The sequence below is a fragment of the Desmodus rotundus genome, chromosome 6 (genome assembly GCF_022682495.2).
Source record: "Desmodus rotundus isolate HL8 chromosome 6, HLdesRot8A.1, whole genome shotgun sequence".
Lineage (NCBI taxonomy): Eukaryota > Metazoa > Chordata > Mammalia > Chiroptera > Phyllostomidae > Desmodus > Desmodus rotundus.
The window spans coordinates 144,182,571-144,198,268 of record NC_071392.1 but is presented as its reverse complement, the minus strand read 5'-3'; the positions used below and the strand labels follow the sequence as shown (position 1 = coordinate 144,198,268).

Below are 15,698 nucleotides of genomic sequence, written 5' to 3'. Positions count from 1 at the left end.
TGGTGGGAATGCAGACTGGTGCAGCCACTATAGAAAACAGTATGTCATTTCCTTAGAAAATGAAAAATATAACTGCCTTTTGACTCAGAGATTTTGCTGCTGGGAATATACCCTAAGAATCCCCAATCACCAGTTCAAAGGAACCTATGCACCACTATGTTCACAGCAGCAATATTTACAATGGCCAGGTGCTGGAAACAGCCTAAGTGCCCATCACTAAATGGTTGGATGAAAAAACTGTGGCACATCTACACAACGGAGCACTGTGCAGCAGAAAGAAGGAACTTCTTCTGCCTTTGCGACAGCATGGATGGAGCTGGAGACTATTATGTTAAGTGAAGCAAGCCAGGTGGTGAGGGACAAACACCATAGATCTCACCTACAAGAGCAAGATAATGAACAAAATTAACTAAGGATCAAAATAGAACCACACGCATGGAAACATGGAACAGGCTGAAAGTGACTGGTGGGGGGGGAGGAGAATAATGGTAGAAAGAAGGGGAAGGGACTAGTTAAAGAGCAGGCATGAATGACCCATGGACTTCAACAACAGTGTGGGGACTGTGGGAGTTGGAGGGGGCGGCACGGGGAGCCTGGGTGGAGGAGGGCAAAGGGGGAAAAATAGGGACAACTGTGATAGAATAAGAAAAAAAATATTAGAAAAAAAACCCAAACTCAACAACATCAACGAAGAGCAATGCCTATCACAGGGATTTCCAAAATGCTTAAGATCAACTGTCTCCATTCAGTCCGAGGCACAATCATCACCCGAACCTCCGTGTTATGGCTTCAGCCCATTCCTCCTTCTAGGACACAGCTTCCTCAAAGACAATGGGTGTGTTACTGTACTCTTGGTACTTTAACGGCGCAAGCCAGGATGCTAGGAGCTTCAGTTACATTTTATCATCATTGTGTGGATCCACTGATTCGTACTTTGTGACGATGTTAACATCATGGCTTCCTCTCTTTTCCTAGGCACACAGGGAAATACATTTACTGGCAATTTAGCAGTTGCACTCAGTTTGATACAACTCAGTAGTTGAGATAGTATTCAGTTTAAATTACCCACTGCTCCAAGTTGCTGAATTTCATTCATTACCCTAATCAATGCACACAATGCAAATGCCACTTTGGGGACTTTCCTGTCACTCTTTGCTCCAGGTGGACACAAATCAACCCAGGCAAAGCAAATGTATTAATAATCCCCTCCACCCAGCAAAGTCCACCACCCAGCAAAAAGCAAACATAAAAATTCACTCACACACAATAATTAATTTTGATGATATTGGTTAATAAAAGCAAGGTACCTAGGGATCACCATCACGACAAAAGAGAAGGAATCAGAGGAAAGGCTTAGGAACGAGACCGTGGTTAACAGAAAAGCTTCAGAGTTACATTTCTGAGTGGAAATCCTTGCCTTGCTACTCTGTAACCATGTGGCTCTGCCCACACTTCCTTTCCAAGCCTCCATTCCTTAACGGAGCTTGTGGTTACCCTCAAGACTTCAGGTCTGAATGCATCTCATTACCTGTACTATGCCCCTATGCCCTCCCTCCTTTATGTTGGGGACCACTCTGTCTGGTTTCCGAGACTGTAGCCCTGCAAGAACAAGCCCTGAAAGGGGCTGGTAATTCTCCCTGCAAAACCAAGTGAAAATGCAGGTGGCAGACATGACAGAACTCTAACCCTGAGCGTTCCCTGGGAATCAGGCCTGATAAATACATTGTATCCTTTGAAGCTTGCTCTGCTTTGTTTTGTATAGCCCTGCTGATATAAACTGGATGTTCACGTTCAAGCATAAGGAGTAAACTCCTTATCTCATGAAACACATCTCAAAGACCCTCTGGCATCAGTATGACTAACAGACCCTGACCTATGACAAATCTCTGTGTTCCTTCAATTGTCATCTATAGATAAAACCTGTTTTTGTATGACTATAGCCTTTTGACATTGATTGATGAGCTATGCATGTCTACACCTACACATACCATTTCCAATAAAAGCCATTTGGGAGAAGGGCTCGGGGTGTTCTCCACTAGAGGGAATTGCCATCCCCTTTCCCGCCGCAACAGCAAGATTGTGTCTGGGATGACTTAATTACCATCTGCAGCGGACAGGAGGATTCTGCTGGCCAGAGTTCCTCCCACACCCTTACACTCAGCTGATGGCAAGACAGATTTCCCCTGATTCAGATTCCAGAGGAGCAATTACTCCTTCTCTCAGCAGAGACTTACCGGCCGGGACTGGATTTCTTTGGCGTAGAGAGGTTGCAAGAATTCTGAGTCTCCTTCTAGCTTCAGACCTTTTTCTGTGATTCTCAAGTTTCCCATTCCATCCTGAAACAGAGGCACAGAGATACCATGAAAAGTGCAATTAGTCAAAATTTCAAAACAACCTTAGGTTTTCAAATATTGAAATGAAGATATTGACCTTTCCCCCTCCCCGCCCAGAGAGTAGGATGAGGGGGTATGGGTTCAACAAATGCATGAAATACTAGGAGGCATTGCTCAGTGCAATTAGGCACACCGCCCTCTTGCTCACTCATTCTAAGAAAATTCTATTCCAAGCCATCTGTAGTGATCCCCAGTCGTTCACTTGCCCAGAAGACGGAGGCCCTTTCGCAGAGAGAATGGAGGCAGGAGGTGAGCGGGTACAGAGAAAAGGATGACTCCCCAGGTTAAAGTGACAGATCATTTTTTCCGAAACTGGCAGTCTCTTGGACAAACCCAGCCTTTGGACCTGGTGTGTTTGGCTCACAACATATTTAAGAAATCAAAGGAATTGCTAACAATTTTACTAATAGTTTATTATAGGAATATTAAAGTATATACAGAAGTAGAAAGAATAAGAAGCAAACATCTATGCACCTATTACTTAATCTTCAACATGCACCATTTATGTCTATTGCCATCTATTCCACCCCCCACACTGCCTCGCCTTTGTGTGAAGTTAACCATAGTTCCATTGCCACACGGGGGGAAATAATAACTCCTTAATAGCATCAAATACCCAGTGTCCTGTTCAGATTTCATTATTTATCTCGTTATTTTATTTATTTGAATCAAGTTCTACATTACAACTGGTTGATACCTAAAATACTAGGTCATTTCCTGAAATCCCCTAAGTTAGTCAGTTTCTCTCTCATAAATAAAAATACACACACACACACTTGAGTTGATAAACAAAACGTCATTTTTCTAACAGCATCCCACAAAGTTTAGATATTGCTGAACATTGCCATAGCTTCATATAATGTGTTCCTTTGTGCCTCCAGATTTCCTGTAAATTGGTAGTTAAACCAAGAGGCTTGATCAGGTTCAGACTCAGTTTTCTAGAAAGAATACATCCTAGGAAATGGAATGTATTAGTTTTCTATTGCTACCATTACAAATAACCACAAACCCAGTGGCTTTAAGACAACACCAATGTTTTATCTTACAGTTCTGTATGTTAGAAGCCTAACCCAGCACTCAAAAGACTAAAATCAAGGTGTCAGCAAAGCTGCTGCATTTCTTTCTGGAAGTTTCATTTCTCGCCTTTTTCTAGCTTCTTAAGCCTGCCCCTACCCTTGCCTGGGCTTGTGGCCCCTCCACCTTCAAAGCTGGCATTAGCTAGGTGAGTCTTTCTCACATCCAGTCACTCTGACGAGTCTCCTGCCTCTCCCATCCACACCTGGATAACCCGGGACAATCTTCCTATTTTAAGATCACATTATTAGCAAACGATTTCACCTGTAACTTAGTCCCACCTTATCATGTATGTACCATATTCGTGGGTTCTGAGATTCGAACACTGACAGCTTTGAAGCGGAAGGCATTTTTCTGCCTATCGCAGGTGGCATTGCCCTCCTCAGAAGCACACAGTGTGTTCTGCTGTATTGTCATCAGTCCTTGGTGATCTTTGCCTAGAGGATCCATTACTTCACTAGAGAGTTAAAATTGGTGATAAAATAATTCCATTATTTCTTCTGAATCTGTTAGCTGGGATGTTCTATCAAGAGAAATTGCATGTCGTCAGCTACACATTTACCCTGAATTATAATTTAGATAGGAACTTGATAGATGCTTGATTTTTCTTCCTTTACTTATTGATCTTCAAAATATTGAATTGGTTTTTTAATATCCTCCAAGGATGACTAATGAGATTTTTATTTCATTTATTATTGACGAGAGCGAGAGACAGACAGACAGATATTGATTTGTTGTTCCACTTATTGACACACTCACTGGGTGATCCCTGTATGTGTCCTGACTGGAGATCGAACCCACAACCTTGGAGTATTGGGATGACGTTCTAACCACATGACCGGCCCAGCCAGGGTGAGATTTTTGTTTTAATCGCACACAGCGATCCTTGAATATCACCATCATTTTCATTTTCCTTCTCCTAAGCTCTGAGGGTCCTTCTTTCGCCTCTCGAGCTTGTTCCTTCTACCTCTGTGACTTTCTAAGCAAACTTTCGCTTATAAAAATATAAACAAACAAACAAACAAATATCACTATGAACATTTTGATGTGTTTCACCCCAGGACAGTTTTTATCCCTGTTGACGGTCTCACTGGCCTGTCCTTGCCCAGTGGAGGGGGGGGGGGTCTCTTCAAGCTGACTAAGTCCTTCTCGTGTGCCCTGGCAGTCCTCAGGGGACGACAGCCTCTGGCACGACAAGGCATTCCAGGGCTATTTACACACGCGCTGCCCCAGGCCTGGCAGCAGCCATTTCTAATAAAAAGCGCTGATTCATTTTGGTGGGACTGGTATTTAGAGATGACAAGCTAGGAGCTGTGGGTGTTCACTGCTATGGAGTTGGCCCCTGTTTCTGCAGACAGAGCTAGAAAATAAGTTATGTTTTCAAATAGAAACACCATGAGTTCACACGAAACTTCAGCGCAGACTCAGGACTTGGTGGTGGGAACCTCACGGATCTCACAGCGCCATTATTCCCTGCATTGCACGCTGCAAATCCACGTTCTCAGTGACCCCACCACGACTACTCGCTCGACTCAACCCATGACGCGCTCAGCACAGTTTCAGAACACAAACGCCACCACCATAGTAACACCATGATGAAGAAAAATAATTTACAATTTGTCTTTTGAAATCCTTAAAGTGCATTCTACTGGGAAAGTCGAGTCAAAATCCTGGGTTTCAAAGCCACTGGCAAGAGGTCCGTCCCGTGCAGTCATTCCACCAGCCGGATGTCCAGGGAGGCTCGCTTCTTTCTTTCCTTCCCCTTTCAATTTCTCATGACTGCTTTTTAAGAAATCTAGTTTTGTTTTTTGGATTTCTAAATTATTTATACAGCACCAAAGTCAAATCTACAACACAAAATATATTCAAAGAAGTCTAGCATCTTTCCTTGTCCCCACACACGTTTCCTCTCTGTATCCCGGTTCTCTGGAGAAAATGAACCAACAGGATGGATGTGTGTGTGAGTGTGTGGATATACACAGACACACCCAAACCCACACACACACATTTATTTCAAGGGATTGGCTTATGCAATTACGGAGGCTGACAAGTCCCCAGGTCTGCAGGCAGCAGTCTGGAGACTCATCCTAAGAAAATAAATCACATACACGCTTTTAAAAAATTTACTCCCCCATTTTCCCAATACTGTTAGGAAATTGAATGATTTGAATGAAAGCACCAGGTTTTCAGCTTCTCAGGAAGACGGGAATCCCTGGCAGGCCTGAGCCTGCCTTCCACCCTCAGCAGGATGCACGCAGCAGCCACGCTGCCTGAACCCTGCTCCCCGGGCCACCACCGCCTCCGCCCAGCCTGTCTCACTCGCTCAGCTCCGAGTTTCTCACTTGAATGTACCCGGCACTGCCGTGGGTTCTGTACCTCAGTACATTCAGTACAGACGCCACAGGGGGGTGGGGTGGAGGTGAGTGGCAGAGTAGAAAATGGGCACTTCCCCCAACCCTCCTCCACAACAGCACCTCAGCCTGTGGATGAGAACACATATTTGAGGGCACTGTTGTTCTCCCACGGATAGCCTGCCATGTGTATGTTGCTATTTTTGGTATTTGTGGGCACAGCTCTGCCAAGCGGGCCCCAGGCTGGGCATTCAAACCCAGTGTGACAGTCAACAGGCTGAAAGGCAAGTTCACTTCCCTCCAGCAGCAGGTAGAATCCACAACAAAGAGGAAAACACGAAAAGCAAATATCCACCCAAATATTTCTCCCTTCCCTCCTACACTACCTATGTAGGTCCTCCGTCCTTCACATTTACTGATGACTCACTAAGTGCCAATTTCTATACTCTGTGCTTTTCATACTTCATCTCATCTTCTTTATTATTACTGGAAACTACCATGTTACTTCTTGAATTTAATCATAGGGAAAATTACATACATGTTAAAATATTTGGCTATAGAGTTGTCAGTTATAAAAAACATAAAAACTTAGACACTATCTAAAAGTTTCATGTTAAAAGGGCAATTGAATATGCTATAATATAATAGAATACTATGTGGCTCTTATAAAGAAATATTTAAGAACATGGGTAAATATTTATAATCAACCATTAAGTAAAATAATCAATTAAGTAAATATAGGTATATTTTATGCCACATTTATATAACTATATATACATTCATATATATATACACATATATGCATATAATTATATGTGCATATAACAGGAAAAATACAGAATAAAATATATTAAATGTTAATATTGAATATATTTGTATGCCCAGGCATGAATGCTTTCTATTTTTGCTTATCTGCAATTTCTAATTTTCTATAACTACCAATTGTAATTTTAAAAACTCTTAAGTTATAAAAATTAAAGTTCTCATCACTGATTTATTTAAAAATCAACGTTTACCAAGAATCTTCACTGACTTACACGAAGTGCTGCAGACACCATCTTACGCCATCTCCTCAAGACCCTGTGAGAGAGGCATTGATTTTCTTATTTTACCTGCGAGAAAACCTCATAAACCACATAGCTAGTTAGTGACAGAATCAGGAATTGGGACCCAAGTCTTTCCACTGTCCTTCCAGACGACATACTCTCGTTGTTATTCTCATGGCTGAATGTGTGCAAAAGCCACGTCTTTAAGCAATCTGCTAGATTCCTCAATGCCTCTTTGATTTGCACTTATTTGGTGCGTGTACTCAGCAATAGTAGAGAGGGTCACCTTCAAACTCAAGACTAAGGCCATCCATTCGTACAATGAAACACCTTTATTCCACCTTCCCCGGGGGCAGGGGTGTCCAACCCGTGGCCCAGGATGGCTGTGGATGTGGCCCAACATAAAATTGTAAATTTACTTAAAACATTATGAGATTTTTTTTTTTGTCATTGCGTGTCAAAATGTTTGCTATGTGGCTCAAGACAACTCTTCTTCCAACATGGCACAGAGACACCAAAAGGTTGGATACCCTCGGTAGAGACTCCTTAAAACAAACCAAGTGCCTCCCATGCCCAGGAACATGAGCAGAATGAACCCTCTGCTGTTTCCAGGAGGCCTACTCTGTGCCTTGGTATCCATGGGGAATTGGTCACAGGACCCCACGCCCCATGGATACCAAAGGCCACGCCCAAGTTCCTTATATAAAATGGAGCAGTATTTGCATATAACTGATCATCCTTCTGTATACTTTAAATCACCTCTAGATTTCTTAGAGCACCTGATACAAAGTAAATGCCAGGTAAATAATTGTTATACTCTATTGCTCTGGGAATAATGACAAGAAAAATCTGTGCATGTTCAGCCGGATGCAATCATGGGAAGCCTAACTACATAGTGCACGTCGGCAACAACATAACATTTTTTCTGCATATTTTCAATCCATGGGTTGTTGAACCTGCAGACGCGGAAGCTGCGGATGTGGAAGGCCGACTGGAATGGTGTGTTGTGAGCCACGAAGCCACAGAAACAGAAAGTCCCTCTCAGTTCTGCCCTCCAAGAAAGTTTCTATCACAGGGGGCACACAGCCAAAGAAGAGTAGTGCAGGAGGCACCGGAATGATTCAAGTTTGAGAAGCACTCCCCTAGTCCCACAGTCAGTTAACTCCTTTGCAGTAGGAACTTAACCTTTGCTTAACCGGATTGGTTAGCAAAGTCACCACACACCTGCCAAAGCTCCGTCATTTCTTTCATTTGTACTTTCTTCCCGTTCTTGGGCATCGTCACCTCATTTTTTCCAGTCTCCTTCCTGGTCCTTTGTTCTGCCCAAAGGTGTGTGGTGGAAAAGGTCCATCAATGTGAATTTTCATTAATGGCCTCCATTTCCAAAATACAATAGAGAGCAGATTAGAGTAGCTAACGGCTATGTTCCCACACTAGAGAGTCTTCTTTGTGGATTTATAACAAGCAGATTGGATTTGATACACATCAAAACAGCCTGAGAACAGCCTCACTTAAACCATTTGACCTTTAACTGCATAAGAAGTTATGGGTATCACTAAGGTAGGGGCTGTAGATCAGTTTTGAAGGAAAACTTCTCTCCTTGTAAGATGCATTTAGGAGAGTCACAGCTATTTCTAAAGTATTTGAAAAAATAGGCCATCTCCCTCTTCTACTAATGCCAAAACTTCAACGGTGTCAAAGACAGGCATGACCACTCTAGCAGCTGGAGAGCTGGCCGTGGACTCAGCCAGCACGGGCCTGTGCATGGTCCCAGAGTCTCTAAAGGGCACTTGCAACAGATGTGGGAGGCCAGGACCCCACTGCCATCCCGGTGAGGGCAGGACCTCTGCTGTCCTGTAAACTGTAGTGTCACCAGTGCCTTCCCCACGCCCGGCACACAGAGTTTGCACAAATGCATGAGCGAATCACGTTATTTTCCCAGTCCAGTTTAGGGTGGCCCCCTGTAATGTCTTTTGGGGAGATGGGGCTGGGGAGCAAGGGCAGAAGAGTAGAAAGTGGAGACGTCCTCCCTGGGCTAGACCAAGAAGTATAGTATTTGCTCTTTATTCTTTATTTTGTTCAGGTGGGCTGGTTGAGTGTTTCAAATGGACAGTTTTCTGTAAGGTGAGTCTAGAATAAATGAAGCGATTTCGTAGTGGCGGGACAATAGACTGAAATATTGTTTCCTCTTAGTATCACTCATGCCAGCTCCTGGCTCTTTTCAGACCATTTCAAACAGCTTCCCAGGCTTTGTAATTATGTGGCTTAGAGCTTTTGAGAACAAAGAAGCAGAAGGAGCCTGAAAGTAGGGGGGTTCTTACCTGTAGTAAAGGTAACTCTCATTGAACGGATTGTGCCAGGTGTGCTGGGAAGGGAGGCAACAGAAAGAAGAGGAGACATTTTCCAACTGAGGGATAGACAAGGGATCTGTGATTCCCATGAGTTCTAGAGACCACCGTCCCACCAGTGTCCCCAGGAGGGGTTAGGACCTCAGAGGGAAATGTTTCGCTTCCCCAGGAATGGCAGAGAGGTCTCCTCCCAGACATAATGGGACCGATGAACAGCAGTGACTGGTGTCCCCAGGAGCCTTCCCATTGGTACTGGGTGAAACACTGGGACATCCTGAAAACCCCGCGGGATGTGGAATGCCCTGCTGGGGCCCGGGAGCTGGGGGCCGGGAGTTAGTTTTACACTGATTTAAAGAAAGCATTATTTCTTGCTCCTCTGATTTTCCTGCTGCATCAGCATGAGACAGGTTTTTAATTCCGTCAGCACATTTGCAAGCTTGAAGGAATGCCAAGTCCTATTTTAGTAAGCTCTCTCTTGTTGGAGAGTCTTAATGGCAGGCATTACTTAGTTCTGATTAAAGAGGGAAACAATTTTGTCTCCACACAGGTGGCTGTAGAAGGTAGGCTTCATAAGGGGTGGGGTTTTTGTCCGCTGTCATTTCACTTCCTAAAACATTGCCTGGCTCACAGTGTGTGAACAGCAGATACTGGTTAAGGGACAGAACTTCTTCACTCTGAGTGGCTGCATTTTGAAAGGTGTTGTGAGGATTACAAAAATGATCCAACCTTGGCCTATCTCTTGGGCAGATTCCAATATATTAGAGCATGCATTCTCAACAAGTGTGATGCAGCCCCCAACAGGCACACACTGGTGATTGGGGGGATGGGAAAAAAACAACTGTACCCATGTTATGTTTAAAGTACAAGTGTACTTATGTGTAGAGCACATACAAAATGTATTGGTAGTATTACAATTTAAAAGGATGGTACAGATATGATAAAAATGCTGAAAAATGCTCTCAGGAGAGGAGGAGGCAATGGTTTTAAAAAGTTGAAAAATTCTGCATCAGAGTGTTAGAGATTTTGACCCGGCTCCAACTTTCCTCCCTTTAATGCATAAATGAATGGTCACTTCTGCCAGTCATGAGCTGAGCCACCTTTGTAGGTCCTTAGCCTATGAGATGGAATGGCAGCAGCACAGGTAAGGAGCAAACTCCGTAGCGTGGTGTTTAACACCTTCTTCCTCTGGCCCCTGCCTGTGTCCCCGGCGTTGTTTCTCGCCAGTCTCCCTTCACTCTGTCACAAAACACACTAGTGATTTCCCCCAACTTTTCGTCTCTTCAGGTCTTTGTAAATGTCCCTCCTTCAGCCAGCGATGCTCTCCCAACCCTTACACACCTTTCTCCAGTCCTTCGGTTCTGGTTATATTCTCACTGCATCTGGGGTCCCACTCTGAGGTCCCCTCATAGTCTGTGTGTATCGCTACAGTAGCACTTATCACATGGCACCGTGATGATCCATTTACATCTATGTCCTTCCTCGTCATACTTCAAATTCCTAGAAATGAAAGCTACTGTGTCACCTACTGTTCAATCTTTGGGGCCCAGCCCCTTCTCCATGCCTACATTTGTGACTGTGAGAGCAAAAAGGGAATAAGCTAAACTAGAGATTGTTCAGAAAGTTCACATTAATGCAAATTTAAAACAATAATAATCAAAGCTACCTTTTCCACATGCACGAAAGAAAGCACTTATCGACATTATCCCCAATAATCCTCATTATAACTCGAGAGGGTAGGTACTGTTAGCTCTATTTTATACTTGAAAAAAGTCTGATGCTCAGACACTCTGAGTCTAACTCCAAAACCAAAGTCCTTCATTGCCACAACCTATGCTGCACGGTTAAGCTCTGACTGTATGCTCGGCCCTGCACACAGCGCTAAATGAGGCGGCCTGATGACAGAGTCTCTCCCTTCTAGGAGCTTCTTGTCTAAAGGAAAAAGGACATGAGAAACACACATGAAGCCCAGGATGTGGAGACACAGGAACCTCCTTGTGGGTGGACATACAAGATGGCACAACATGGGTGGGTATACAACACATGGGTACACAACATGGTGCAACATGGGCGGGGATACATGTGAGCACACCACATGGTCCAACATGGGCAGGGATACAACGTGTGGGTATACAACATGGCACAACATGTGGGGATACAACATGTGGATACACAACATGGCCCAACATGGGCGGGTATACAACATGTGGATACACAACATGGTCCAACATGGGCGGGTGTACAACATGTGGGTACACCACATGATACAACATGGGCGGGTGTACAACATGTGGGTACACCACATGGTACAACATGGACGGGTATACAACATGTGGGTACACCACATGGTACAACATGTAGGTATACCACATGGTACAACATGGACGGGTATACAACATGTGGGTACACAACATGGTACATGGGCGGGTATACAACATGTAGGTATACCACATGGTACAACATGGACGGGTGTACAACATGTGGGTACACAACATGGCGCAGGCACTTTGGAGAAGGGCTAGACTGTTAAAATTTAAATACCAAATGTTCAAAGAAGATGTAATGCCTATCTTTCACAAACTCTTCCCCCCAAATCCCCATAACCCAGCAGTTCACTCTTAGATACTTGTCCAAGAGAAATAAAAACCTATATTTACACAAAGTCTTGCACATAAATGTCCATAGCAGTGAAGTTCACAATAGCCAAAAAGCGGAAATGGGGGACCAGTCCAAGACGATGTAGGCACAGGGGTGTCCAACCCATGGCCCACTGGCTGCATGCGGTCCAGGATGGCTATGAATGCGGCCCAACACAAAATCGTAAATTTACTTAAAACCTGTTTTTTGCTTATCAGTTTTTGCTAGTGATGGTATTTAATGTGTAGTCCAAGACAACTCTTCTTCTTCAGTGTGGCCCAGAGACATCGAAAGGCTGGACACCCGTGGGGGAGACCTTGAACTCACCTACTCCCACCGACACACAGAGTCTATGGCCACATATGGATTATTTCCCAGTGAAAGGGGTCTGAAAACTAGATGCACTTCTTCATGACAAGAGATAAAAGGAACACCTTTAGACAGGTAGGAGAGACAGGAGCACACTCTCGCCAAAAATACCCTGCCCCCACCCCTGGTGGAGCAACACAGCATAGGGATCTCAGCAGCCTGAGGTTCTGCTGGAGGATGCAAAGGGCTCCTACAGACTCGATGCAATCCCCATCAACATTCACATGGCTTTTTCCACAGAAGCAGAGCAAATAATTCCAAAATTTGTGTGGAACTACAAAAGACCACAAAGAGCCAAAGCAATCTTGAGAAAGAAAAACAAAATGGAAGTACCATTCTCCCTGATTTCAAACTATACTACAAGGCGATAGTAATCAAAAGTATGGTATTGGTACAAAGACAGACACATGGGTCAATGGAACAGCGTAGAGAGCTCGGAAATTAACCCATACGTGTAGGGTCAATTAATGTACAACAAAGGGTCAAAGAATAGACAATGGGGAAAGGGCAGTCTCTTCAATAAATGGTGCTCGAAGAACTGGAAAGCTACAAAGCTACATGTTAAAATAATGATACTGGAGCACTATCTTATGCAACACACAAATGGATTGAACACATGAATGAAAGACCTGAAACCATGAAACTCCCAAAATAAAACATAGGCAGTAAGCTCCTTGACATTGGTCTTAGCAATGTTTCCTCAGATTTGACTTCAAAGGCAAAGGCTACAAAAGAAAAAAGGAACGAATGGGACTACATCAAACTAAAAAGCTTCTGTACAGCAAAGGAAACCATCAACAAAATAAAAGCACAACATTTTGAATGGGAGAAGATATTTGCAAATCATATATCTGATAAGGTGTTACTATCCAAATGTATTTTAAAAAGTCATACAATTCAATAACAAAAACAAACAATTCAATTGAAAATTGAGCGGAGGGTCTGAATAGACATTTTTCCAAAGAAGACATACCCATGGTCAACAGGTACATGAAAAAGCGCTCAGCGTCACTAATCATCATGGAAAATGTAAATGGAAACCACAATAAGATATCACCTCACATCTGTCCGAATGGCTATTATCAAAAAGACAAGAAATACTAAGTGTTGGCAAGGATGCATAGAAAAGGAACTGTGGGTGGGAATGTAAATTGGCACAGCCACTATGGAAAACAGTATGGAGGTTCTTGGAAAAAAAAAAAGTAAAACCACCACATGATCCAGCAACCCTATTTCTGGGTATCCAAAGAAAATGAAAACACAAATCAAAAAGATATATGCACCCCTATGTCCATTGCAGCATTATTTAAAATAACCAAGATTTGGCACCCGTCCATCAATGGATGGATGGACAAACAACATGTGGTATACGTATGATGGCGCACTACCCAACCATAGAAAAGAGTAACATCTTGTGGTTTCGAATATATGGACGGACCTGGTCAATATGGTGCTAAGTGAAATAAGTCAGACAGAGAAAGACAAATGCCACATAAATTCACTTCTGTGCAGAATCTAACAAACACAACAAACAAGACTCAAAGATGCAGGATAAAAGCGCATCCAGAGGTACACACTTCCAGATGTGAAATTAGTAAGTCATGGGAACGTGATGTACAACATGGAGAATGTGGTCAGTTAACTCTGTGGGCGGCAGTAAGTGGACCTCTGCTGGTATCATTCAGCAACATATGCACATGTTGGATCACTGTGTTCTACACCTGAAACTACTATAACATTGTATGTTAAGTATACTTCAATAAAAACGTAGAAACAGCCCAAATTTCCCTCAACAACAGATCATCTAAAGTAGTCTGTACTTGTGCGATGGAACACCACTTAGAACAAAAAGGAAATGGGAGAACCAAGATGGCGGCGTAGGTAGACACACTGCGCCTCCTCACACAACCAGAACTGACAGAAAATGGAATGGCAAGGAAGTCCGACACCAAGGAAATAAAAAATAAACGTTCATCCAGACCGGCAGGAGGGGCGGAGAGGACTCGCGTTGCCGTGGCGGGACCAAGACTGGCAGAGTGTGGGACAAACGGGGCAGGCAGTCTGACCACTAGCAGACCCTGCGGCCCCACATTCGCGCACAGATAAACCGAGAGGGCTGGACTCAGAGTGGCAGAGAACAGGGCAGGCAGAGCGGCGGGTAGCATCCCGCAGCCTCACATTCGCGCACAGATAAACTGGACAAACGGCAGGGAGTGAAGCAGACCGGGAGTGAAGCAGACCGCGTAACCCAGGCAAACCTCTGATTGAAAACGACCGTGGGGGTTGGGGCGGCAGCAGGAGAGACTCCCAGACTCACGGGAGAGGTCGTTAGAGAGACCCACAGGGGCCTAGGGCATGCACAAGCCCATCCACTCGGGAACCAGCACCAGAGGGGCCCAGTTTGATTGTGGGTAGCGGAGTGAAAGATTGAAATCCGGTGGAGTGGAGAGGGAGCCATTGCTCCCTCTCGGCCCCTCCCCCACGTACAGCGTCACAGCGCAGCAACCAGCGTTACCCCACCCTGGTGAACACCTAAGGCTCCGCCCCTTTAAGCAACAGAAGCACCAAGACAAAAAAAAAAAGGCCCAAATGACAGAACACTTCAAAGCTCCAGAAATAATTCAACTAAGCAGTGAACAGATAGCCAACCTATCAGATGCACAGTTCAAAACACTGGTTATCAAGACGCTCACAGAATTGGTTGAAATTGTTCGAAAAGTAGATGAAAAAATGAAGCCTATGCTAAGAGAAACAAAGGAAAATGTACAGGGAACCAATAGTGATGAGAAGGAAACTGGGACTCAAATCAACGGTGTGGACCAGAAGGAAGAAAGAAACATCAACCAGAAAAGAATGAAGAAACAAGAATTCGGAAAAATGAGGAAAGACTTAGGAACCTCCAGGACATCTTGAAATGTTCCAACATCCGAATTATAGGGGTGCCAGAAGGAGAAGAGGAAGAACAAAAAATTGAAAACTTATTTGAACAAATAATGAAGGAGAACTTCCCTCATCTGGCAAAGGAAATAGACTTCCAGGAAGTCCAGGAAGCTCAGAGAGTCCCAAAGAAGCTGGACCCAAGGAGGAACACACCAAGGCACATTATCATTACATTACCCAAGATTAAACGCAAGGACCTACATCTAAGATTACTGTATCCAGCAAAGCTATCATTTAGAATGGAAGGGAAGATAAAGTCCTTCTCAGATAAGGTCAAGTTAAAGAAGTTCATCATCACCAAGCCCTTATTATATGAAATGTTAAAGGGAGTTACCTAAGAAAAAGAAGATCAAAAATAGGAACAGTAAAAATGACAGCAAACTCACAGTTATTAATGACCACACCTAAAACAAAAACAAAAGCAAACTAAGCAAACAACTAGAACATGAACAGAACCACAGAAATGGAGATCACATGGAGAGTTATCAACAGGGGAGTGGGATGGGGAAAGAGTGGGGAAAGGTACAGAGAATAAGTAGCATA

The 15,698-nt window shown here is 43.8% G+C and overlaps 1 protein-coding gene across 4 annotated transcripts in view; it reads right to left on the bottom strand.

The window, feature by feature from the left end:
* The window catches only part of SGCD (sarcoglycan delta), a 775,801-nt gene that overhangs the window by 195,406 nt on the left and 564,697 nt on the right, over positions 1 to 15,698 (bottom strand). For all 4 annotated transcript variants that reach the window (XM_045185073.3, XM_045185075.3, XM_045185074.2 and 1 more), the window contains one exon: positions 2,235 to 2,336. In XM_045185073.3, the coding sequence (XP_045041008.2) occupies positions 2,235 to 2,336 (102 nt within the window). The remainder of the gene's footprint in view (positions 1 to 2,234; positions 2,337 to 15,698) is intronic.